Raw genomic sequence first — 23,425 nt, 5'->3', positions numbered from 1 at the left:
GTATGGACCCCAAAGTATGGCATATATACATTTTAGTGTGGGCCTGATTGAGATGTGTGTATATTGCTTGAAAGGAGATCAGTAAAATGAACAATGATGTATTTGGTAGGAGAGATATGAACCAGTGAGATAGGAACCTTCTAGTACTTCTAAAATCTTATAAATAAGATAGATAAGACCAAAGTTCACGAAGTTAACCCTTGTGCAGCATGTTGTAGATGATGATCATTGGAGAAACTGTCTGCAAGGCAAAGACTTTGGTAAAGTTTAAAGAAGAATTGGATGGTCACTTTTTTGGTGCAGTGGGAAAAGTATGAGGGAAATTTTGTTTATTTCTTTATTTTCCTTTTTTCAGTTGCATACATCTACTTCCTTGCAGCAATTAGCCATACTAATACATATTTTGTAATCTATTTTATTTCTCTATCAACTGTAATTAAACATTTTATTTTTGTTTGTGCTTAGTACCTGAAAGAACATATATGAATGAATTTTGGCTTTCATTTTTTGAAGTCAAATATTTTTGTCTGTAGAAAAAGTAGTATGCATATTAAAAAAATATATATATTCAGCCTATATAGTTATAATTTAGTATTCTTAATTACTTTTTAGGAAAGTGGATGTGTTACAAAAAAGCATTTATCAACATTTCTGTGGTCTGACATAGCAAAACTTTATTTTGATGTAAGTAGTTCATTTTTATGTGTTTTCTTTTATATGTACATTTGTTTTTATTGCTATTTGGATATCCTGTTATTAAACTAAGGCAAAACTAAAATAGAAGCAAAATAGTTTTTAATGAAAAGGCATTAAATTCTTACAGTATCTCATATTGTACAAGTTAGTGCAATTGCATTATTTCAGTACATAGCCAGCTACTTAAATAGTTATAAATTGGCATCATTAAATATATCTCATATTGCGAGTACCTTCACGAGTTGCCATGGTATTGCACTACCTCGAACAAGTAACACTTCACCATAGGAGAAGACTATTGTTACTTATTCTCAGCAGATACCATCACCCATACAGCACCTCGGAGGAGCCAATAAGCTCCGAAATGGTGTATCCCTTACTCTTTGCATTGTATCACTCTACATTAACTAAGCAAAAGCAACAGTCATCACAGTCATTTGTAGGCTCTTACCAAAGTATGGGAATTGCAAATAGCACAGCCTTCTTTTTATCATTTTTCCACAATCTCAATGCTTCAGGATTGGCAAACTTTATTATGTGGATTCCATTGTTTATCTTGGTAACAATGTTTCACTCCACAATAAGCACAATACAGTAGAATGTCGGTTATCTGGAATAATTTGAAAGGCTGATTGTTCTTTTTTTTTTTTTTTTTTTTTATATTAATGGTACAGTAAACACCAGTTATAGTGATCACATTTGCAAATTGAATTTTGATTATGATAAGAGAAAAATCGAGTTTACTACCCATTTATAATAATAGATTGTACAAACGAAAAGCCCAATAAACCAAAAACTGCAAATTGTTTTATGGTTGTGACCTGTAGAATTGTATGTTACCTTCAGAAGTGTGCTTTAGAAAAATATCACAGGGCCTACTGGGTTTTCTCGGAACCCATGAGTGAATTTCAGATTAGTTTAGCTCCAGATTCAGTAAGAATAATATCAGCTCGGAACTGTGCGATTTATTATTTTCCTCAATTTTTTATGGTAAAATGTGAACGAAAAGAAAACACAGTTTTAACATTGCAACAAAAAACAGAAATTATTAATAGAATTAGAAAAGGTGAAAATTTAGGAAATCTCTCCAAAGAGTTTAATGTGGGGACTTCAACAATTTGCAACATCAAGAAAAATTCTAATGCTATAACAGAATTTGTGTCAATTATGGATTGTGAAGGAGGACTAGCAGGAAAAAGACTATGGTGAAACCTAGAATTGCTGCTTTTGAGAATGTACTTGATTTTTTTTTTTTTTTTTTTCTTCAGAAGCAAAGTTTAGGTGAACCAGTGTCTGACCCAATGTTGTTTAAAAAAACATTGGATTTTAAATGGAAATTAAGAGGTAATGAAGATTTTAAGGCAAGCACAGGTTGGCTAAAAATTTTAAACTGACATACGGTATACGTGAACTAGATATTCAAGGCAAGAAACTTTTTCTGCAGACGAATTGGCAGCGGTGTCCTTTAAAAGTTAAGTTTGCTTCAGTAAAGTTAAGCAAATTAGTAGGAAGAAAATGTTTATAATGTTGATGAGACGGGCTTATTATGGAAAGCAGTTACTGAGAGAAACCCTAGACACTAAAAGAGAAATGCCTACACCAAGTTTTAAGATGAGAAAATAGCGAGTTACAATTGCTGTGGTTGCCTCCGTAGCCAGGTGGGAAGGAGCAGCAGTGAATAGCACACGCTTCTTGATTACACCGGGGTTCGAGCCCGTCACCACCAAATACGGAGGATGCGGAAAGGTCAGGGAATGACCACTGCATATCCCGGAGCAATATGACTTTAGTTGCTAATGCTCCAAAAAAAAACCAAATAACAAACAACAACAACAACAATTGCTGTGTGCATTTGTCATCGGGATGCATGGATTGTCTGTGCTTGTTATTGGTAAATCAAAAAAACCAAGAGCATTTAAAATCTTTCTAATTTTCCTGTTTTGTATAAAAATCATAAAAACGTCTGGATGTTTCTGTTTTCCAAGATTGAGTTATAATTTTTTTTATTTAATTAATCTTAATTATTTAATTTAATCTAGTTCTGCCATGAACTTATTTAAGTTGCTGACCTCCACTACAACAGATGGAAGTTTGTTCCAACTGTCAACCACCCACTGGCTAAAGGCAAATTTCCGCACATCTATTCTATATATTTGTCTTTCTCAATTTGAATTTGTGTCCCCATCAGGTGGACAATCTGAGCAAGAGGAAGAATCCCGTTAGCATTGAGCTTGCTCAATCCATTCCAGGCCTTATACATTTCAGTTAGATCACCTCACAGGTGCATAGTCTCCAGAAGCTGCAATTTGCAGAATTTAAGCCTTTCTTGGTAACACCCTTTGTTCCACTCACCAATCTCATCGCCCTTCTCTGTACTCATTCCAGCAGCTTTACATATTTCCTAAAATGAAGCCTTCAGACCTCTATACAGCTCTGAAGATGTGGCCTGACCATTGCCTTATACAAGAGGATAATCACTCCCTTATCCCTGCTAGTAAAATTCCTGTATATCACTGATAAGACACCATGAGCTACTCTTGCAGCCTTTTTACACTGCTCAGAAAACTTCATGTCTCACTGCACAATTACCTTCAGGTCCTTTTCATTCTCCACTACCCGGAGTGTAATACCACCCAGTTGATACGTTACTCTGGGGTTACCGATAGCCATATGCAGTACTTTACATTTGTCAATGTTAAACTTCAGTTGCCACCTCTCAACCCATCTGCTCAACTTTTTCAGATCCTGTTGCAGTAGCATGCTATCGTTACTATCATCAACAACCCTGCAAACCTTCGTATCTTCTGCAAACTTTGACATTAACCCTGATATATCTTCATCATAAATACCGAATCATTGATAAATACTGAAAACAACAATGGGCCCAACACCGAATCCTGGGGGACTCCACTAATAACATTAGTCCAAGAAGAGCAGTGTCCATTGATAACCACTCTCTGTCTTCTCCCACTCAACCATCCTTTTGTCCATTGTAGCCACTTGCCCTTAATGCCATACTGCTCCAAAATGTAAAGTAGTCTTCCATGTGCCACAGTATTGAAAGCTTTCCTAAAATCCAAGAATATGATATCAAAATTATTCTTTGTATTCAGTTCCTTTGTAACCACATCATAGTATCCAATCAAATTTGTCAGACAAGATTTCCCATTAACAAACCCATGCTTTGTCTGAACTATAACTGCAGTCTTGTCTAGATGATCCTGCATTGCTTCCTTAACCAGTGACTCCATTATTTTTCCTGGAAAAGAAGTTAGACTAACAGTCTGTAATTACTGATGTCACCCTTTGATCCTGCTTTGTGAATTGGGGCACTTCCATAACCAGGTGGGCAGGAGCAGCAGTGCGTAGCATGCGTTTCTTGATTAGACTGGGGTTCGAGCCCATGACCGCCAAATACAGAGGATGAGGAAAGGTCAGGGAATGACCACCGCATATCCCCGGAGCAATTTGGCCTTAGTTGCTAATGCTCCTAAAAACCAAATAACAACAACATTGTGAATTGGAGACACATTTGCACATCTGCAGTTCATGGGGACCTCTCCTGAGTCCAAGGAAGCTTTCATAATTATGGCTAAGGGTTTGCTTACTTCCTTTGTTGCTTCCTTTAATATAACTGGATAGATCCCATCCACCCTAGGTGCCTTTCTTATGTTCAATTTCAACAATTTCTCCCCCACTTTGTTATCAGTTATTACAAAATCATTTAGCTCCTTGCCAGAGTTTGATAAATTTTTTGCCTCCACTTCCCTACAGACCTCATTTGTGAATGTAGATGCAAAATACTCATTCAGTTTGTCAGCTACCTCAGCAGGTTCATCAACAATTGAACTGTCAAAAACAGTAAAGAAGTCTACTGTTTTTCTTTGCATTGTTTGCCAAAGATTTCTCCTAATCTGCCTTTGCTGTAATATCATGTCTTTGAGGACTACATAATTTCCACTAATATAACAAAATAAGTTTGGATTGTTCAAACACTTGCGTGAAGGCATTTTATTCACTTTTCAGCACATTTAATATAATATCCTGAAAAATAAACTGAGGTCACTCTGATAAACATTGCTCCATGGAGCTTGACTGAAGGCGTTGCCAAATGTGAAGATTTAGTTTACAAATTCAGCATTTACTCCTAACTGCATTCAATAATACAACTCATGACATCAACTTCAGCAATTTGTGACAAAATGGTATGTGATTGAAAAAAAAGAAAAAAAAAAAAAAACATTTTTGAAATCATCAAAAAAAAAAAAAAAAAAACTCAGTTAAAAACAGCTATTGGCATTAGCATTAGTAGAGGAATATGATGCATGCAAGAAAGCAACCTTATACAGCAACAGCCAAAAAAAAAAAAAAAACCACCCTTTCCCATTTCACCCATCCATTCATTTCAAATGCTTGTCTAGTTCTACCTTGAATTTATTTAAGCTATCAACTTTCAGAACAACAGATAGAAGTTTGTTCCAGCAATCAACTACCCACTGGTTAAAGGCAAATTTCTGCACAACTATTCGACAACTGTCTTTCCTCATTTATTTCAGTTTATGCCCCCTCAGGTTTGTAATCTGAACAAGAGCAAGAATTCTGTCAGCATTGAACCTGCTCAATCCATTCAAGGCCATATACACCTCAATTAGATCGCCTTGCAGGTGCCTAGTCTCCAGATGCTGAAATTTGCAAAAGAACTTAAGCATTTCTTTGTAAGAGCACCACTTTGTCGCCCTCACCAATCTTGTTGCCCTTGTCTGTACTTGTTCTAGCAACTCTACATCCTTCCTAAAATGAGGCTTCCAGACCTGTACTCAAGGTGTGTCCTGACCATTGCCTTATACAAGAGAATAATCACCACCTTATCTTTGCTCACAAAATTCCTGTATATCATTGACAAAACCCCATGACCTACTCTGGCAGCCTGTCTGCACTGCTGAGAAAACTTCATATCTTACTGCACAATTACCCCCAGGTGTCTTTCATTCTCCACTACCCTGAGAGTAATACAACTCAGTTGGTATTTACTCTGGGGTTACTGCTACCCATATGTAGTATTTTGTGTTTTGCTCGTGTTAAACTTCACTTACCACTTCTCTGCCCATCTGCCCAACTTTTCCAGATCCTGTTGCAGCAGCATACTGTCCTTAATGTTATTCACTACCTTGCCAATCTTTGTATCATCTGCATACTTTGACATTAAGCTTGATATACATTCATCAGTATCATTGATAAATATACTAAAGAACAAGGGGCCCAACAATGACCCTGGGGGGAGGGGACACCACTAATAACATTAGTCCACAAAGAGCTGTGTCCAAGTACAGGTCGACCATCACTAATCCGGTTCCACTGCTAATTCGGACATAACTTCTGCAAATGTAATTTCAAATTTAACGGGTCGGCACACCGATCTGTTGCTACTGCTTTGGTGGGGTTGGTTGCAGCATCAGCTGTTGGCATGAACTCGTAAACACTGCTGTTAAACTTCTGAAAAAACTCGACAGCGGTGTGTGTGTGAGAAGTTTAACTCTGCATAATTGTAAATTCCAGCAATTTCTCTCAGTTCCTCTTATTTTAGTAATTTTCTTTTAGGCATTCCTTTTTAGATTTTTTTTTTTTTTTTACAACGCACTTGTACAAACTTGTGAAAAAACACAACACAACATGATGGATAATACAGCGCGCTAATAAACTTGTTTTCACAAAATCTCTGACAAAACTTATTACGACGTTGAGAGTTTATTTTATCACAATTAGTTTTATTGCAGCACTTGTCACGCGTGCAATAAACTAATTACAAACAACCTTCGTATGTATGCCATAATAGTGTCACACGAATGTGGCCGACATGGCTTCTCAAGAAATAAAGTAACCTACTGGGCCACATATGCAACATAAAAAAAATACTTTATATATATATTAAGCAAAAAAAATTACAACACTGACATTACAATATTTATTTTAGAATTACTAATCAAATTTTTGCTAAATATTTTTTGCCCCCTGGGGAATTTTTTACTAGGCAGTCAATGTGTTAAAGGTAGGATGAGGTGGTTAGCTGTTGGGTGATTCAGCAAACTCACTAATCCGGCACCCCACATGTCCCAACGCTGCTGGATTAGTGATGGTCGACCTGTGTATGATATCAAAATTATTTTTTTTTCATCCACGTAAATTTTGCTTTGACCACATCATAGTATATAATCAAATTGGTCAGACAAGACTCCCTTAACAAACCCATGCTGTGTCTGAATTATTACTGCAGTTTTGTCTAGATGATCCTGCAATGCTTCTTTAACCAGCAACTTCATTATTTTCCCTGGAACAGTAGTCAAACTAACAGGTCTATAATTATTCGTGTGACCTTTTGATCCCCTTTGTGAATTGGAGATACATTTGCACATCTCCAGTCCGTGGGTACTTCCCCTGGGTCCAAGGATGCTGCTCTCATAATTATGGCTAAGGGTTTACTTACTACCTTTGCCACCTCCTTTAATATAACTGGATAGATCCCATCCACCCCAGGTGCCTTTCTTATGTTTAACTTCAACAATTTCTCCTCCACTTTACAATTAGTTATTAAAAAAATCATTTAACCCCCTGTTAGCGTTTGATAAACATCTGGCCCTCTCCTCCTTGAATAATTCCTCATGTGTGAATGTAGATGCAAAATACTCATTTAGTTTGGCAGCTATCTGAGAATGATCATCTACAGTCAAACCATTGATGTCAAGTGGACCAATCTGATTCATCCTCTTCCTTTTATATTTATATATTGTATATAACATATATTTTATATATGTTATTAAAAATAGCAAAGCAATCTTTGCTATTTTTCTTTGCATCCTTTGCCAAAGATTTTTCATAATCTGCCTTTGCTTGAATGCTATTAGTTTACAAACATTGAAAATCATGCAGAGTGGTGTTATTACTGTTCAGCTGTTTAAGAGGGCGAAGTTCCCATTGCTTAGTTTTAAGGGTAGCAACCATGGATAACTTTTTTATTATTATTTATTTATTTATTTAAAAGGGTATGAGTGCAAGTGCTATTGTCACAAACATATGCTGACTTTAAAACATGTTAATTCATAATTGTCTGCAATCATCTATAGACAGCAAGGGTGACTGCTGTTAGTGAAGTCACTCGTGATTAACATTGTAAACAGATGACAGTAACAGTTTTCAAGAAATTTTTATGTTTAAAAATAAACCATCCCTTCTCTTCTTAAACAGTTTTTATATGTGTTGATTGAAAAGGGTGACTGTAGAGGGACATGTTAACTGCGCAAAATTCAAATGCGCAGCATCTAATACAAGAAAATTCAATATTCTGAAAAGAAAATTACACCCCATAGAAATCATTTATAACTGTATAAAAAAAGTTTAAAAGAAACTGGTCAGATGACCATAATCCAGGAGGTTGTAAATCAGTGACGTGACTCAATTATGGGTAAAGTGACCACTTGCAGGGGCATCATTTCAAAGGAGTTAACCATGTTGAATTGAATAACCCACAGTTTATTCTAATATGGTTCCTGAATTGATATTATATGAATATGTTTACATGATTCAAGCCTTTCAGTTTTTATTACAGAGGACTGCTCTGTTAGGTTTAATTTTTATCAGAGGTTTAAATTCAAAATTCCCCTATTTCATAATTGGTTTTCTGATGAAGCTGTTAGCAGATAGGTGAGCCACCAAAGTATTTCCCAATTTTTGGAGGAAAAAGAAACCTCTGTAAGTCTGGAATGTGAAGTGAACTTTAAAAATTCATCTTTGGTAAATTCACAAGAAATTTTTGAAGAATAATTTTTTCTGTTTGTATTTTGTTTAGCTGTCCTTACTCACTTAAGGTATTTAATCTCCTCGATGGACTATCTGATCTAATTTTGTACTTTTGCTCTTATAATTTGAGGTGCGATTACAAAGTTTGGGGACTGATTTTATTCCTTGAAATTGTAGCATTGTAGTGCATTGCAACTTGTCACAACATTTTTGGTGACATCTAGGTATAGTAATAAACTAATTGCCCACTTATCTGCAGTCAGTCTGAATTAGCACATGTTGGATAGGTGTTTTGTTTTTCTTATTACATTTTAAAATGAGTAATTTTACTGAGCAGTGAAGTTGTTTCAAGTTATAAAAAAGCGAAACAGAAACCATGAAACTAAAAGTTAAAACAGCTTTCAGAGAAGACCATGTGTGGTTTGTGACTTTTCAGTGGTTCACAAAGTTTAAATAGCATTGCTTTTCCATTTAAGATGAAACTTGCTTTCAAAAAACCAGTGATTTGGTGTTTGTGTTCATATTTTTGATCAGGAGTTATTGGCATTTAACTGTCCACAAAGTTGTTAGTGAAATTGATATTTCTTATGGGATGTATCCATTTTAACACATGATTTGGAAAAGCAATATGTCTCAGCCAAGTTGTCTCACATCCTCACTCGGCGCGTCTGTAGCCAGGTGGGCAGGAGCAGGTGTGTAGCACGCGCTTCTTTATTAGACCGGGGTTCGAGCCTGTGTCCGCCAAATACGGAGGATGCGGAAAGGTCAGGGAATGACCACCGCATATCTCCCTGGAGCAATATGGCCTTAGCTGCTAATGCTCCTAAAAAAAAAAAAAAACAAATAACAATAACATCCTCACTCATGATCACAGAGAGTGGGGCTTTTATATGTCAGGATATTCATCAGCATGCTGCTGCTTCTGATACACTTTATCTCTTCCATTATCATTAGTGACATATCATAGGTGTGTGGCTGTGATCTGAAAACAAAGGTCCAGTCTTCTCCAAGACCCCCATCAAAAGCAAGTGAAATGTGATCATATATGCTTATCGTATTTTTCAATTCACAGGGCATTGTTCATTATGAATTTGTCCTGCATGGTCAAACAGTGAACAATGAATGCTACAAAATAGTTCTGCAGTGATTATGTGATGCTGTTTGAAGAAAACAACATGAAAAGCAAGAATCAGGGACTGGTGCTTGAATAATGACAATGCCCTGCACACTTGGCATCACAAGAAGCTAAATTCACTGAACTTAGTTTCTTGTGATTCTCTCCCCCCCCCCCCCCCCCCATCCTTTAACTCAAGAATAAAGCCACCTTGAAAGGTTACAGATCTGCAACAACTGAGGAAATTATTTAAAATGTAACACAGGAGCTATTAGCAATTCCAGAGGAAGCCTGTCAGGAATGCTTCAAGAAGTTGCAGAAGTGTTGAAATTGATATATACAGTGTCTAGAGACGTTCGAAGAAGATCATCTGAATAGCCAGTAACTTTTGTCATTTTGCAAATATTAGTTCAGTCACTGTTTGTTTTTTTTTGTTTTTTTTTATTATTTTTATTATTATTTTTTTTTTATTACACTTTATGTGGATATACTGCCATAATTTCTGAGACTAGCTCATGAAGTGTTCTATTTTTTCTTGAGGACTTGATCTAAGAACTAAATCTCACCGACTTTTTTTTGTTCCACCCAAAGTTAATTTCTGGATTCTTTGAACTACTTTTTGATATTTTAAAAGTTGTTCATGCATTTACAAGGAACCTTTTCTGTTGCTTTTTGTCTAACTATTCTTAGAGCATTGGCTCTTAGTGATGATATTTATTTGAATCCTTAAAATATTGATGAGTTTCAGGGTAAGCCTAGTTTCTGTGGCATTTATGGGTGGCAAATAAGTCTGTTTTATTTGGTTTTACTATTGTTAGAAGTACATTCGTATTTAGACTAAGTTTAACTGTACTTATTAACTGTGTTACTTGAAAAATTTCATGCCAGATTATTATTATTATTTTTTTTTTTTTTTTTTTTTTGTCACTATAAACAAGTTGTTTTTTTTTCATTGTGATTCTGCTCAGTCATGACTAAATTAACAAGCAAATACAAACGTATAACCATTTTTAAGTCTTTTGTTAAAAATGGAGTATTTTGATGTTCTTTGATCTGAAAATAACCAATGTACTCCACCTCTTGCATATATTTGTACTAGAGTCCAAATGTATGTATGTAGTGCAGCTGAAACAATAATTACTGTGCATGTATGATTGGACTTTTTGATTAGACTTACATGCATTTTGATAATGTGCATAAAATATGAGCTTAAAACACAACTCCAAAGGGTTATTATCATATGCAAAGATTATTATCATTTCACATTACTGCTCATTGTGTTTTGGATATATTTTCTTGAATGACAAGTTTTGTAACACGCTTGGAAATTTTTGTATTTTCTTTCTTAAGCATAAGGTTTCATATTTCAGCATGAAAATATGCTTTCCATACTTGCTCTAAATTTCTCATATCTAATGATTATTCACAGAAAAAAAAATTTGAAATTCAGTGTGATGGATGCCCTCAGTCTCGGAAGTTCACTTATTACACTCACAGTGAAGAAAGTGCAAAAAGCCTTCTAAGGTTATGCAGACTCACACACCAGATGAATATGTTTGTGCAGCCACAAGTACAAGAGCTAAATAAGCGGGAATTGCAAGGTATTTTTCTGTTTGCTTTTTTTTTTTTTTCATTACTTTCAATTTTTTTTTTTTTTTTTTTTTTTTTTTTTGCAGATATTGTTCTGAATTTTTAAAAAATTTAACTGTTTTATTTCATTATTACTGGATAGTTTTTGTGATAATGTTATTTCTGTGAGTTAAAAGTTAATTAATATTGCTGTGTTATGTATTATTGATTGCAGTTACAGATTAGATTTAAATCAGAATGTGACCTACAATTTTCTAGAGCCCTGTTATATTATCACAGTAAGTTATATACAACAGAATCTTCATCATTTAGATGCATGTTCTTGTTGAGCACAATGTATAATCACTGTGCATGCATGCGTACGTGCGAAAAGAAAGTTCCATAAACTTGTTTCAAAAGTCTTTACTTTTGAGATGTTTAACATTAATTATAACTTGCAAAACATAAAAAGAAACTGAAATAAATCTCTGAAAGGATAATGTCTAAAGCAGTTGTTCAAAGCGATCTCTATTTTGTCCAGCAGCATTCAGTGCAATGAATTCACGAGTACCCTGGCATGTCTCATCGTGTCAGGGCTGTTCTTAATGTTTTAATAGCTTCCAAAATGTGATTTCTCAGTTCAGATTGCATTTTAACATGCATAGAATAAACCACGGGTTTCGTGTGACCTCATGCAAAGTAATCTAAGGGTGTGAGCATAGCCATTGTGAGGTGATTGCATAGCCATTATACAGTGCCATTCTGACCAATTCACACTCCATATTTAAAGTCAGGAATGTCAGAGGGGAAGGTGGACTGATGCACCATTGTGCATAAACCTCTGTCAGTTTTAAAGAAGTGTATTTTCCATTTATTATTATTTTTTTCACAGAAAATGTTGGTATGCTGCTCTTGAAAGTCTTGATCGTAAAAAATGAGGACCAATAAGATTGTCCCAAGAATACCACATCAAACATTAAAGGATATGATACGTTGATAATGAGTACAGACAGTTGTATGTGGGTTTCTTCAGGTTTTTTGAGAGTTGAGAATTCCATGTTTTGTAAAATGTTCATCTGTAATAACCAGAATAGACCACTGATAAGTTTTATGGAAACAATTTTTGTGCAAGCAATACTCTGAAATAGATACAATTGCTGTTCATGTATTGGCCTCCATAAGATCTCTGGTGAAACATTTACACGACCTGACAACCTTCTGATACTTGTGACAGGAGATAGTAGTAATGTCAAATGATGCAAGAAACCAGGCTTACATAGTATCAGCCAAAAAAAATAAATAAATAAACAAATAAAATAAAACAGTCCATGCATCCATTCCCTCCAAGAGTTTGTGCACTTCTTCCTTGAATTTATTAAACCCATCTACTTCCACGACAGATGGAATCCTGTTCCAACAATCAACCACTCACTGGCTGAAGGCAAACGTCCGCACATATATCCTGCAACCGTCCATCCTCAACTTGAATTTATGTCCCCTCATACATGTAGTCTCAACGAGAGGAAGAATACCATTAACATTCAGCTTACTCAACCTTATTCAGGCTTTAAACACCTCAACAGATCTCCCCACAGGTGCCTGGTCTCAAGATACTGCACTTTTCAGAACCGAAGCCTTTCTAGGTAAGAGTGCACTTTTGTTCCGTTCACCAATCTGATTGCCCTTCTCTGCACCCATTCCAGCAGATCTACATTCTTTCTAAAGTGAGGCCTCGAGACCTGTATACACTACTCAAGATGCGGCCTACTCATGGCCTTATACAAAGAGATAATCTTTATCCGTGCTAGCAAAGTTTCTGTATATCATTGACAAAACCCCATGAGTTGTCCTGGCTGCATGTAGGCTGACAGTTTGGGGAAGTTCAAAGGTAAGCTGAAGAGTTACCTGTGGGAGGAGGGAAATGCATTGGTCGTCTATTTCCTTTTCTTTTATTGATTATTCATTTTATTTAATTCTTGTCCATTGTCAAAGAATTTCATATCTGACTGCGCAATTACCTCCAGGTTTTTTCTTTCTCCACTATGTTGAGTGTAGCACCACACAATTGATGTTACCCTGGGATTACTGCTATCCATGTGCAGTAGCTTGTATTTGTCAGTGTTAAACTTCAACTGCCCATTGACCCTGATGACTGTCGTTACCACCCTTCCAACCTTTGTATCATCTGCAAACTTAGACATTAAGCCTGATATACCATCATCAGTATCATTAATACGTATTGAAAACAACAGTGGATTCAGCGCTGAACCCTGAGGAACTCCACTAATAATATTAGTCCAAGCAGAGCAGTGCCCATTGATAGTCACTCTGTCTTCTTCCACTTAGCCATCCCTTTATCTATAGCAGTAACTTGCTGTCCTTAATGTCACATTGCTCCAGTTTGTACAGCAGTCTTTTATGTGCAACAGTATCAAAAGCTTTCCTGAAATCTAAAATTATTTAAAATTATTTTTTGCATCCAGTTTCTTGGTCACTTTGTATCATAGTAGCATATCAGATTGCTTAGACAAGACTGTCCTGTGACAAATCCATGATGTGATTGTGGTATAATTGCATATCTGTCCAAATTATCTTTCATTACTTCTCTAACCAGTCAGGTTAGAGAAGTAATTGAGAAGGAATTTTCGCTGGAGGCGCCTCTGTAGCCAGGTGGGAAGGAGCAGCAGTGTGTAGCACACGCTTGATTAGACTGGGGTTCGAGCCCGTCACCACCAAATACGGAGGATGTGGAAAGGTCAGGGAATGACCACCGCATATCCCAGGAGAAATATGGCCTTAGTTGCTAATGCTCCTAAAAACCAAATAACAAACAAACAAACAAACAAACAAATTTTCCCTGGAACAGATGTTAAGCTGACAGGTGTGTAATTACTCATATCACCTTTGATCCCCCTATAAGAATTGGGGATATATGCACACTCCTCCAATCCATAGGGACCTCCCCGAAATCCAAGGATGCTCTCATAATTATGGCCAAGTGTTTCCTTACCTTCTTTGCTACATCCCTTAATATAATTGGATAGATTCCACCAGGGCTTTTTTTGTGACGGTACGCATTACCGGCACCTTTTTTACAGCGTGCCAGCATGGGTGACACGCCTGGCACGCAGTTGGTGTCACCCATTCCAGCTGCTTCCATCTATTAAGGAGGATCATGTGACAATGGGCGGAGTCAGCACCTTTCAATCATGGCCGTATCGCTAGCAGTCTGGAAGGGGTACCTGTTTCTGAATCTCGACCAAAACTTCATTATGAAATTATTTTTACTTATTTTTTTACTTGGTACTTACCGTATTTTTACATTTTACTTATTATTTTTTATTTATTAAATAAGACTCACCTTTGACTTATTTTTAATATACTTGTATAATAAATTTATGCTTAATAAAATGTGTTTTATTAAGCATAAATTTTTTTATTAGGCACCTATTTTTTTTTACAAAAAAAAGCACTGAATTCCACTACCTCAGATGCCTCTTTTATGTCTACCCTCAACAATTTCTCCTCCATTTTCCTTTAAGTTATTACAAGGCCATTTAGCTTATTATTACCCTTACCCTAACGAGGTCTTCATGTCTGAATGCAGATGCAGAATACCTATTCAATTTGTCCACAACCTGAGCAGGGTTATCGACAGTTAACCCACGAACATTAAATGGCTCAATGTGATTCAAACCCTTCCTTCTACTGTTAATATAAGCATGGAAGTCTTTGCTGTTTTTCTTTGCCGGAGACTTCTCATAATCTGCCTAAGCTTGCCTAACCTCCTCTGTGACTGGATTACAGACTAATTTATATCTACAATAGGCTACTGTATCACCTAACAATTTATATGCATCCCATGCCTTTCTTTTCTGCTATGTGTCTCAATAGTTCATCTGACATCCATTTAGGTCTAAGTACAGTACAAAACATAGATGAAGAGTATTTCTTTGTTGGTATGAAAAGCCTAGTAACTTCTATGATTACTTCCCTGAATACTTCCCATTTAGAATTTGCTGTTGGTAACATCATCGGTTGGCCCCACTTCACACTATTTAAAAACTCTCTGAGACCTCTGTAGTTATCCCTATGAAAGCAAAAGCCTTTCCCTTTACCCTTGATAGTAGTTAAGTCTTTAATTAAATTCTACATTAGTACACTGATTGCTGCCACCCAGTGGGTCTTTCACCTGCAGATTCGTACTTATAGAACACAAAATATTTGGTTTTCAATTATCATTGTTTGTTGAAATCTACTAGTTTTTATTTGTAATGGTTTCAGCATACCTGTTTCTCTAAGTCATCTCTCCACAGCAGAAAATGTTTTATGATTTGGTACTCATAGAGTTGGAAATTTTTCAGTGTATTTGCAAAAAAGCTATGGAATTTTAATGAGCCTCGCCATGAATTTAAATATGATCAGTATGTACTCTGCCACTCTGGTTTCTTACAACTAAATAATTGGTATGGTTCATAGGGTAGAATAACAGTATCCATGTTTTTGTTTGTATTAATCTGTTTTTTACTCATAAAGCCTGTTTTAAAAAAAAAAATTCTTTTTATGACATAAATTTGAACTTAAGACTGTTTTGTCATTTTAAATGGTTTTGTAATTTTTAGCTGTAGAAATACAGCTAAAAATTGCAAATTTAATTACAAATTAAAATTCTTAAAATTGGAAAAATAAAAAGTAGTTTATATATATATATATATATATATATGTCATTTATAAGTGCAATACTAAATTGTTAGTTGGTTACGTTTCAGGATTCTGTCATCAAACCTAAGTGGGACAAAGTAAGCAGGGTCTCACTCTTAGAATTACCAAAAAGAAAAAGTTGTTTTTTTGGTAGTTTAGTAGAGTGTAGGCCTGACATAGCCGAGTGGTCAAGAGCGAGAATGCATAGCACGTGTTCCTTGAGTGACCGGGGTTCAAGACCGTGATTACTAAATACAATAAATATTTGTATTGACGATTTATTGTAAACTCACTGACTTGGTTGTCGTGCCGGAGTATAAACAGAAAATTTATTATTATTTATTATTTAGTGTCAAGCGGCACTAGGGGTTTCCCCCATCTTCGCGTTGCTTTCATTGTAGGTGTGCCAGTTCACTGGAAAGGCCAGAGATTTAAAAGTGTGTGGATATTGTATATGTATAGTGTTATGTACCGTTGTTCTTCTGGCCATTTAGCCGCTGGACCCGTGCTGAGGCTCAACGTTGTCCACATTCAGCCCTGTGGAGGAAGGCCAGGTATACCAGCATTATAATTATTTACTCTGGCAGGTCCTGCCACCTAATTTCCTGAGATTTCAGTGGCTAGGACCTATAAAAAAAAAAAAGAAAAGATCTTTCACATGGCGGGGGGGGGGGGTAAGAGCGCTAGGATTTGAAAGCCCGAAACTATTGGCAAACAGTAATTTGGACATGATTAAATTTGGACGTGTAGGGCAATCGCTTGTGTACAGATAGAGTAGGGAAGGGAGACTAAAGACTGGGGGGAGAGACCGAAATATGGAGTCAGTAGGGAAGATGACCCCAATAGCTGTCAGTGGGGCATGCTCATGCCCCACCAGAAGAAAAAATGGGGGTGATGAGGAAGGGAGGAGACAAGAGGACAGGCACCTCCCCCCCTGCCAGGGAAGTGGAGTGGTAAGAAAGCCAGGAAAGAGTGCCCAGCTCCGTCGCCAATTGGTGCACTGGCAGCAAATCTGCTGTTCAAGGTGGGGAAAAAGATATGGGTCCAACGAAGCAGTTGGAACCAGTGCTCCGATGTCATTCATGGGCTATGTGTCCATCCAGGTAGGTTGAGGTCAGTCACGTTTATGGGTTATATACCCGACCAGGGTAGTGTCTCGTGGAGTGTCTCTTTTGCATCCCGGATGGGTCTGGTCCGTTGATCCTGTTTCCATCATCAGGGAGGGCGGTCCAGTGCCTTTTCCATCCAGTGAGCCCATTGTTTCTGTGGTGTGTGTCCTATTCAAGTAGGTTGATAGGGTCAGACAATTTGGGTTTCAGTGCTGGTGTATTTACTCATAGTCCGGTGTTGTCGAAGTTTAATGTCTACTACAAGGCATATGACTCCGTGCCCTTAGTTCCTGATCGCAGAACAGGTTCTTCTTCTGGCAAAGAGTTCTTGTGCAAATCTGGTGAGGTTCTTATATTCTTCGCTTGTGTCCAAGAGATGATGCTCCTGGCCTCGCGGCATGTAGGTCAATCTTGTTATTAGATTTCCACGTAGGTCCTCGTAGTTTGTACATTCGTGCATGAGGTGGGTCCAGCTTTCCGGTTCGCCACATGAACAGTTGGGGTCTTGGAGGAGGCCCAGAGATGTTAGTTTCTCGTTGAAGGGGCTGTGACCCGTCAATAAGTAGGTGGCATATAGGCCTGGGTGGAACTATACAGGTAGTTTCGGGAAAACCCTGTCTACATCAGGTTGGTTGGTTGGTTGGTTTTTAGGAGTATTAGCAACTAAGGCCATATCTCTCCGGAATATGCGGTGGTCATTCCTTGACCTTTCCGCATCCTCCGTATTTGGTGGTGACGGGCTCGAACCCCGGTCTAATCAAGAAGCGTGTGCTACGCACTGCTGCTCCTTCCCACCTGGCTACGGAGGCGCCGCGTCTACATCAGGTATGAAGCATAGTGTCACCTCCTCTTTGGTTGAGTCTGTCCACCTGTTTTGCCATTCCTGTTTTAAGTGTGCCAAGAGCCGAGCCTTTTCCATTTTTATATTGTTTGTAGGTTCAATCGTAAAGCCCGAGTAGGTCACAGAGATTCCTTTTGATACATAGCATGCAAGTCCGCATCTGGCCACTTCGAGATCCAGTGGTAAGGATCCAGTAAGAACCTGGAGCGCCTCCGTGCTCACAGTATTGTAGGCTTGGGTGGTTTTGAGCAATATTGTTCGTTGTGTCGAGTCCAGTATTCTTTTGTTGGTGGTCAGTCTGGTTCTATGGTACCATATTGGTGCACCGTATGTGATCGCCGGGAGAAAAGTAGTCTTGTAGTATAGCAACATGGTTTATTTACTCAGCCCCCAGTTCCTGCGTGAGACTTGCACAATCAGGCAGGAGTAGTTCCTAATCTTGGTCCTGAGATGCAGTTGGAATGTGAGCTTGCTGTCAAAAATGATCCTGAGGTATTTCATTTGTTGGGCGAATTTGATTGTAGTGCGATTTATTTTAATTTGCGGTGACCTCCTTATGTCCAATATTCCCTTAAGCAAGATGAAAGTGGTTTTGGCAATCGAGATCTCTAGAAAGTTCTCCGTAGCCCACCGCTGTAGAGTATACAGAGCTTGATTTGCTCTAGTCTCAAGTTGTGCCCTATTATCTGCCGTCACAGTGAGAATTAAATCATCCGCAAATGCTTGGGTTACCACCTCCCGAATGTCAGTGTTCAGAAAATCATCAAATACTATATTCCACAGCAGTGGTCCGAGCACGGAACCCTGGGGGCATCCCCTGTGGATGTTCCTGCCGATCTGTTGGTATGGTACTTTCACTTCTATTTTTTGGTGTGAGAGGTAGTTTTTGATATTATTATAAAGGTTGCTTGGGACCTGTGCCATTCTGAGCCTGCCCAGGACGCTCGGCCACCAAAGTGAGTCGAACGCCTCGGCAAAATCCACTGCAATAGCGAGAAAGTACTTCTGTTGGCAATCATTCACTGATATCAGTAGGTTTCTCATCGCATCGACAGTCGAGTGACCTGGCTTGAATCCAAATTGGTTTTTTGCCTCAAGGTTGGCAGTGGAGTAGTAGTGTTGTATCCATCTATGAAGGAACCATTCATATAGTTTACTTAAAACTGTTAGGATCGCTATGGGTCGATATGATTCTGGGAGTGCTGGATTTTTGCTTGGGGCTTTGAGAATTAATTTGACATTTGCTGTTCTCCACTCCACAGGGAAGTAGCCAGCCCCCAGGCAGCAATTGTACAACCTTAAGAGAAGTTGGGGTTCTAGGTCAGCAATCTTCTTTATGATTTCAGATTCAAGCATATCTCTTCCAGGGCATCTTTTGGGCCTAATCCGTTCAGCCGCTTCTTCGAGTTCCTCCATTGTAAATGGTTGTTCCCTCTGTTCTGTGAGGTATTCTTCATTTTCTTTGCACAGCTTGAATTGTTGTTCACTGGATGGCTGTGCTGTGGTAGTTTAGTAGTGGCATCTTGAGAGTGAGGTCTTTTTACTTAGCCCCAATTACATGTGTCGATAGGAGTCAGAAAGAATCCTGAAATTTTGCAGGCTGACAGTTTAATGTTGATATTAAAGCTGTCGAGAATCAACAGGAGTTTTGGACCAAAGCCATTGGTCTTGATCTAATAAAATAATATATATATATATACACTTATTGATCACTGAATTATGACTACCCCATCTGTAATGGACTATGCCAGTGGTCTCCAAAGTGGGATGCACAGATGATCCATGGAATGATTTGGTAAGCAGAGCGAGCAATGCAGTCCTCCCATTTGGATCAACATACGTATATGAGGTGACTTTCTCTGCAATGACTATCATTAAAACCATGTTTAGAAATAAACTTAACTTGGAACCAGATCTTCAGGAAGCTGTGTCCCAAGATACACAGCAATAACGAAAAATATTCAAGCAAGTTTTCCCACGGGCGCCTCCGTAGCCAGGTGGGAAGGAGCAGCAGTGCGTAGCACGTGCTTCTTGATTAGACCGGGGTTCGAGCCCATCACCACCAAATACAGAGGATGCGGAAAGGTCAGGGAATGACCACCACATATCCCGGAGCAATATGGCCTTTGTTGCTAATGCTCCTAAAAACCAAATAACAAACAAGCAAACGTTTTCCCACCGAAAAATGCTGTTGATTTGATTTATACCACTTTGTACTTTAATTTCAGTTTCGTTTCGTTTTCTATTTTTACATCAAATTAGATTGTGATCTTTTCAAATTATGTGATTTTATATATGTGATTCTAGCTATAATGCCTTCCATGTAAATTATTTATAAATTAAACAAATAGTATTACATTACATTTACTATACTTACATTAATGATAAGGGTGCACAACCATAAGGTTTGGAGAACACTGGACTATGCCACATAGCTTTTAGTATAAAACGCTAAACAGCTTCCTATGCTAGGCATGGTTTTAGTGGCTTGTGCATCAGTTGCTTCCATATCGGAAACTGCATATCTTGTCAGTTGCTTACGTACTATTATGGTTAAGGTGTATAAAGAATGGTGTCCTATGGATTAAACCTCCTCTTACTGACACAACTGTAAAGGATTGCACAAGGTGGTAGCAATTACACAATTTGTTTTAGTGAAGGATGCAGCACATTGTACAGGTTTCTTCGGCAGGTCATAGTATGACAGTTGACATTGCAATACGATATGGGGAATGAAAGAACTGTATCTGTAATGACGATGCACCGTACACCTAGACATACAGCCACTCCCCGACTTACGTAAGGGTTGCATTCTGCAGAACTCTGCGTAACTCAAATTTTACGTAAGTCAGAAATTCCCTAAATGCTTATGCAGCACTCGCAGTTATGCTCGCTGAATTTGATTGAAGCAAAAAAGAAATGTTCAATGAATGTAAGTAAAATTATTTATTAAATTTTTTTATCTCATGTGTAGGAAATTTAAAAAAGTGTACAAAATTACAGACGTGTACAATTACAAAAATTTTACTTTAACATTGTGGAAACCAGCACGATGCTCTAATCTATTACACCACCCATTTATTGTCAAGAAGTTGGCTTGTGGTTCGCTGTACTTATCCTTAATGTCTTCATAAATACTTCTTGCTCAGGGACACTTGCTTCTGAATCTGATTTTCCATCCATATTATTAATAGCTTTTCCCTCTTTGATATAGCACCTCAACGCTGTTTTGTGATCACTGTTGATCTTAAATGTATTGACCTTAAACATGTTCCTTTATACCCGTACTGTCTTTTAAAATAGTATTCACTATTTTAAATAATTAATTCCTTAATTAATCTATTGCACGGGAATTATGTTTCATAATTCCCGTGCAATAGATAACAAACTTTGTCTTGCTTCGTACTTCTTAACTAATTATTTTCATCTTCATTTCTAAATGAATTTAGTTTCATTTCCTAACATTGTCACCACTTGCACTTTCTGTTGGTTGCCTTCCCTTTATCATTGTAATAAGTAAATAGGAATGAAGAGAAGATTCTGAAAATTTATTTGTTTTTTATATGATTGAAGATTTCAGTGAAGAGGAAACACATTTCACCATAATAACGTTAAAAACCCACACAATTCCAGTCATCTGTATTATTGCAGATGCAATAAGATAGTTTACCACCTATTTATTTATATTAGAATCATCATCCTGTCATCGGTGAAGACGATATTAGAGCTGGAAAAGGAATTAGAAAATCATCAGTTTGGCTGAAACAAGAAGAAGAAGAAGAAGGAATGACTTATAAGTTTATCAACCAATGGAAACAGTGAAAGGAGTGAAGGTGGAGTTGGGTTTCTGGTCCAAAAAGATTTTAAAAACAACATTTTGGAATTCAAAAGCACATCACCAAGGGTGTCAAGACTAATACTCAAGATTTCTAAGAGATACAAGCTAAAGGTTATAATGATTTATGCACCAACATTGAGCCATGATGATGAAGAGGTTGAAGAAATGTACACCGAAATTGAGAGTCAACTTTTTTTTTTTTTTTATGAAACCCCCAAACACGAAAGGTATCAAAACCTATAGTACTTAGTACCGTGCATGGGTTGAAGGAGAAGTATGGGGGGGGGGATGCCGGAAACTTTGCTCTAGAGACTAAACATGGGTTTCACCACTTCAAGCCTCCAATAAGCAAAGTGGTGGTATTTCACCGGTTGATGAAAGTCATCTACCACCTCAATGCTAAGGTTGGAAAAAGACAAAACAGCGCAGAAAGGGGAACTGTAGGAAATTTTGGAATTGGTGAAAGAAATGAAAGAGGTGAAAGACTTGTGGAATTTGCAGAATCTCAAGGACTGTCAGTAATGAACACTTTTTTTCAAGAAAAGGGGAACAGAAAGTGGACATGGAAGAGTCCAAATGGATTAACAACTAATGAAAAAGACTTCATCCTCACTAACAGAAGATATATTGTGAATGATGTTACCATCCTGAATAAGGTAAATGTTGGAAGTGATCACAGAATGGGAAGATGTACACTTGATATAGATGAAGGAAAGGAAAAAACTGACTCGAGTAAATAATACAAAGGTCTTCGAGATAACAAAGTAGGAGAAAAAGCAGTATGTACTGCAACTTAAGAACAAGTTTGAGCTTCTGCAGACTGCTCAGGACCAAGATATCGACAAGGAATATTACAACTTTCTGAAAGTGATAAAGCCCAAGAAACCTATAGGGAAAAAGAAAAAATTAGTCAAGAAACACTTGTCATGATGAACCGAAGACGACAAATGAAGAGCAAGAAAAACACTGATAGGAAGAAAACTGAGTATACTGAGTTATGCAAAACCATTAGAAAGAGACTCAGAGAGGACATAAGAAGATTTAACACAAGAAAAGTAGAACAAGCATTAAGGGAAAACAAAGGATTTAAATCAGCAGCCATGAGCAGTAATACAGAAAGACAAATGATACTGAAACTGAAGAATAGCGATGGTGTACTTATAAACAGCAGAGAAGGCATAATTCAAATAGCAGAAGACTACTATAGAGAATTATACAAGGAGCGAGGGAATGATGCCAGCAGTGGGGAAGATGGATTGTAAAGTAACAACACATAAAACATACCTGATATTCTTCCTGATGAGGTAGAACATGTATTGAAGAAAATAAGAATCAGAAAGCCCCGGGGGAAGATGAAGTTACTGTAGAGTTATTAAAATTGGGAGGAAGAGACATAACACAAAAACTGGCAAGGCTCTTCACAAAGTGCATTAGAAAAGGTGTGACTCCTGAGCAGTGGAATAATGCAATCATAGTTTTGCTGCATAAGAAAGGAGATAAATCAGAAATTGGAAATTATAGACCAATTAGCTTGTTATCCCACATCTACAAGTTGTTCACAAGGGTCATTACTAACAGATTAGAAAGAATACTTGATGAGAATCAACCGAAAGACAAGCTGGCTTTAGGACAGGATTCTCAACTATGGATCACCTTCACGTAATGTTTCTCAACTATGGATCACCTTCAGGCAATGTTTCGGGCACTAGAAAGACAAGGCATAGATACCCCACATATTATGATTTTGAAGAAAATATATGAGAGTG

General features: G+C 37.4%; 1 protein-coding gene across 5 annotated transcripts in view; it reads left to right on the top strand.

The window, feature by feature from the left end:
• Positions 1 to 23,425, top strand: part of ex (FERM domain containing expanded) — a 329,475-nt gene that overhangs the window by 273,776 nt on the left and 32,274 nt on the right. For all 5 annotated transcript variants that reach the window (XM_090369513.1, XM_090369514.1, XM_090369512.1 and 2 more), the window contains 2 exons: positions 613 to 684; positions 11,031 to 11,202. In XM_090369513.1, coding sequence (XP_090225639.1) covers positions 613 to 684; positions 11,031 to 11,202 — 244 coding nt within the window. The remainder of the gene's footprint in view (positions 1 to 612; positions 685 to 11,030; positions 11,203 to 23,425) is intronic.

Source organism: Mastigoproctus giganteus, chromosome 3 (genome assembly GCF_048544385.1).
Source record: "Mastigoproctus giganteus isolate SK-2022 chromosome 3, ASM4854438v1, whole genome shotgun sequence".
Classification (NCBI taxonomy): Eukaryota; Metazoa; Arthropoda; class Arachnida; order Uropygi; family Thelyphonidae; genus Mastigoproctus; species Mastigoproctus giganteus.
Note: the sequence above shows the minus strand (reverse complement) of the source record. Positions and strands in the feature narration are given on the sequence as shown.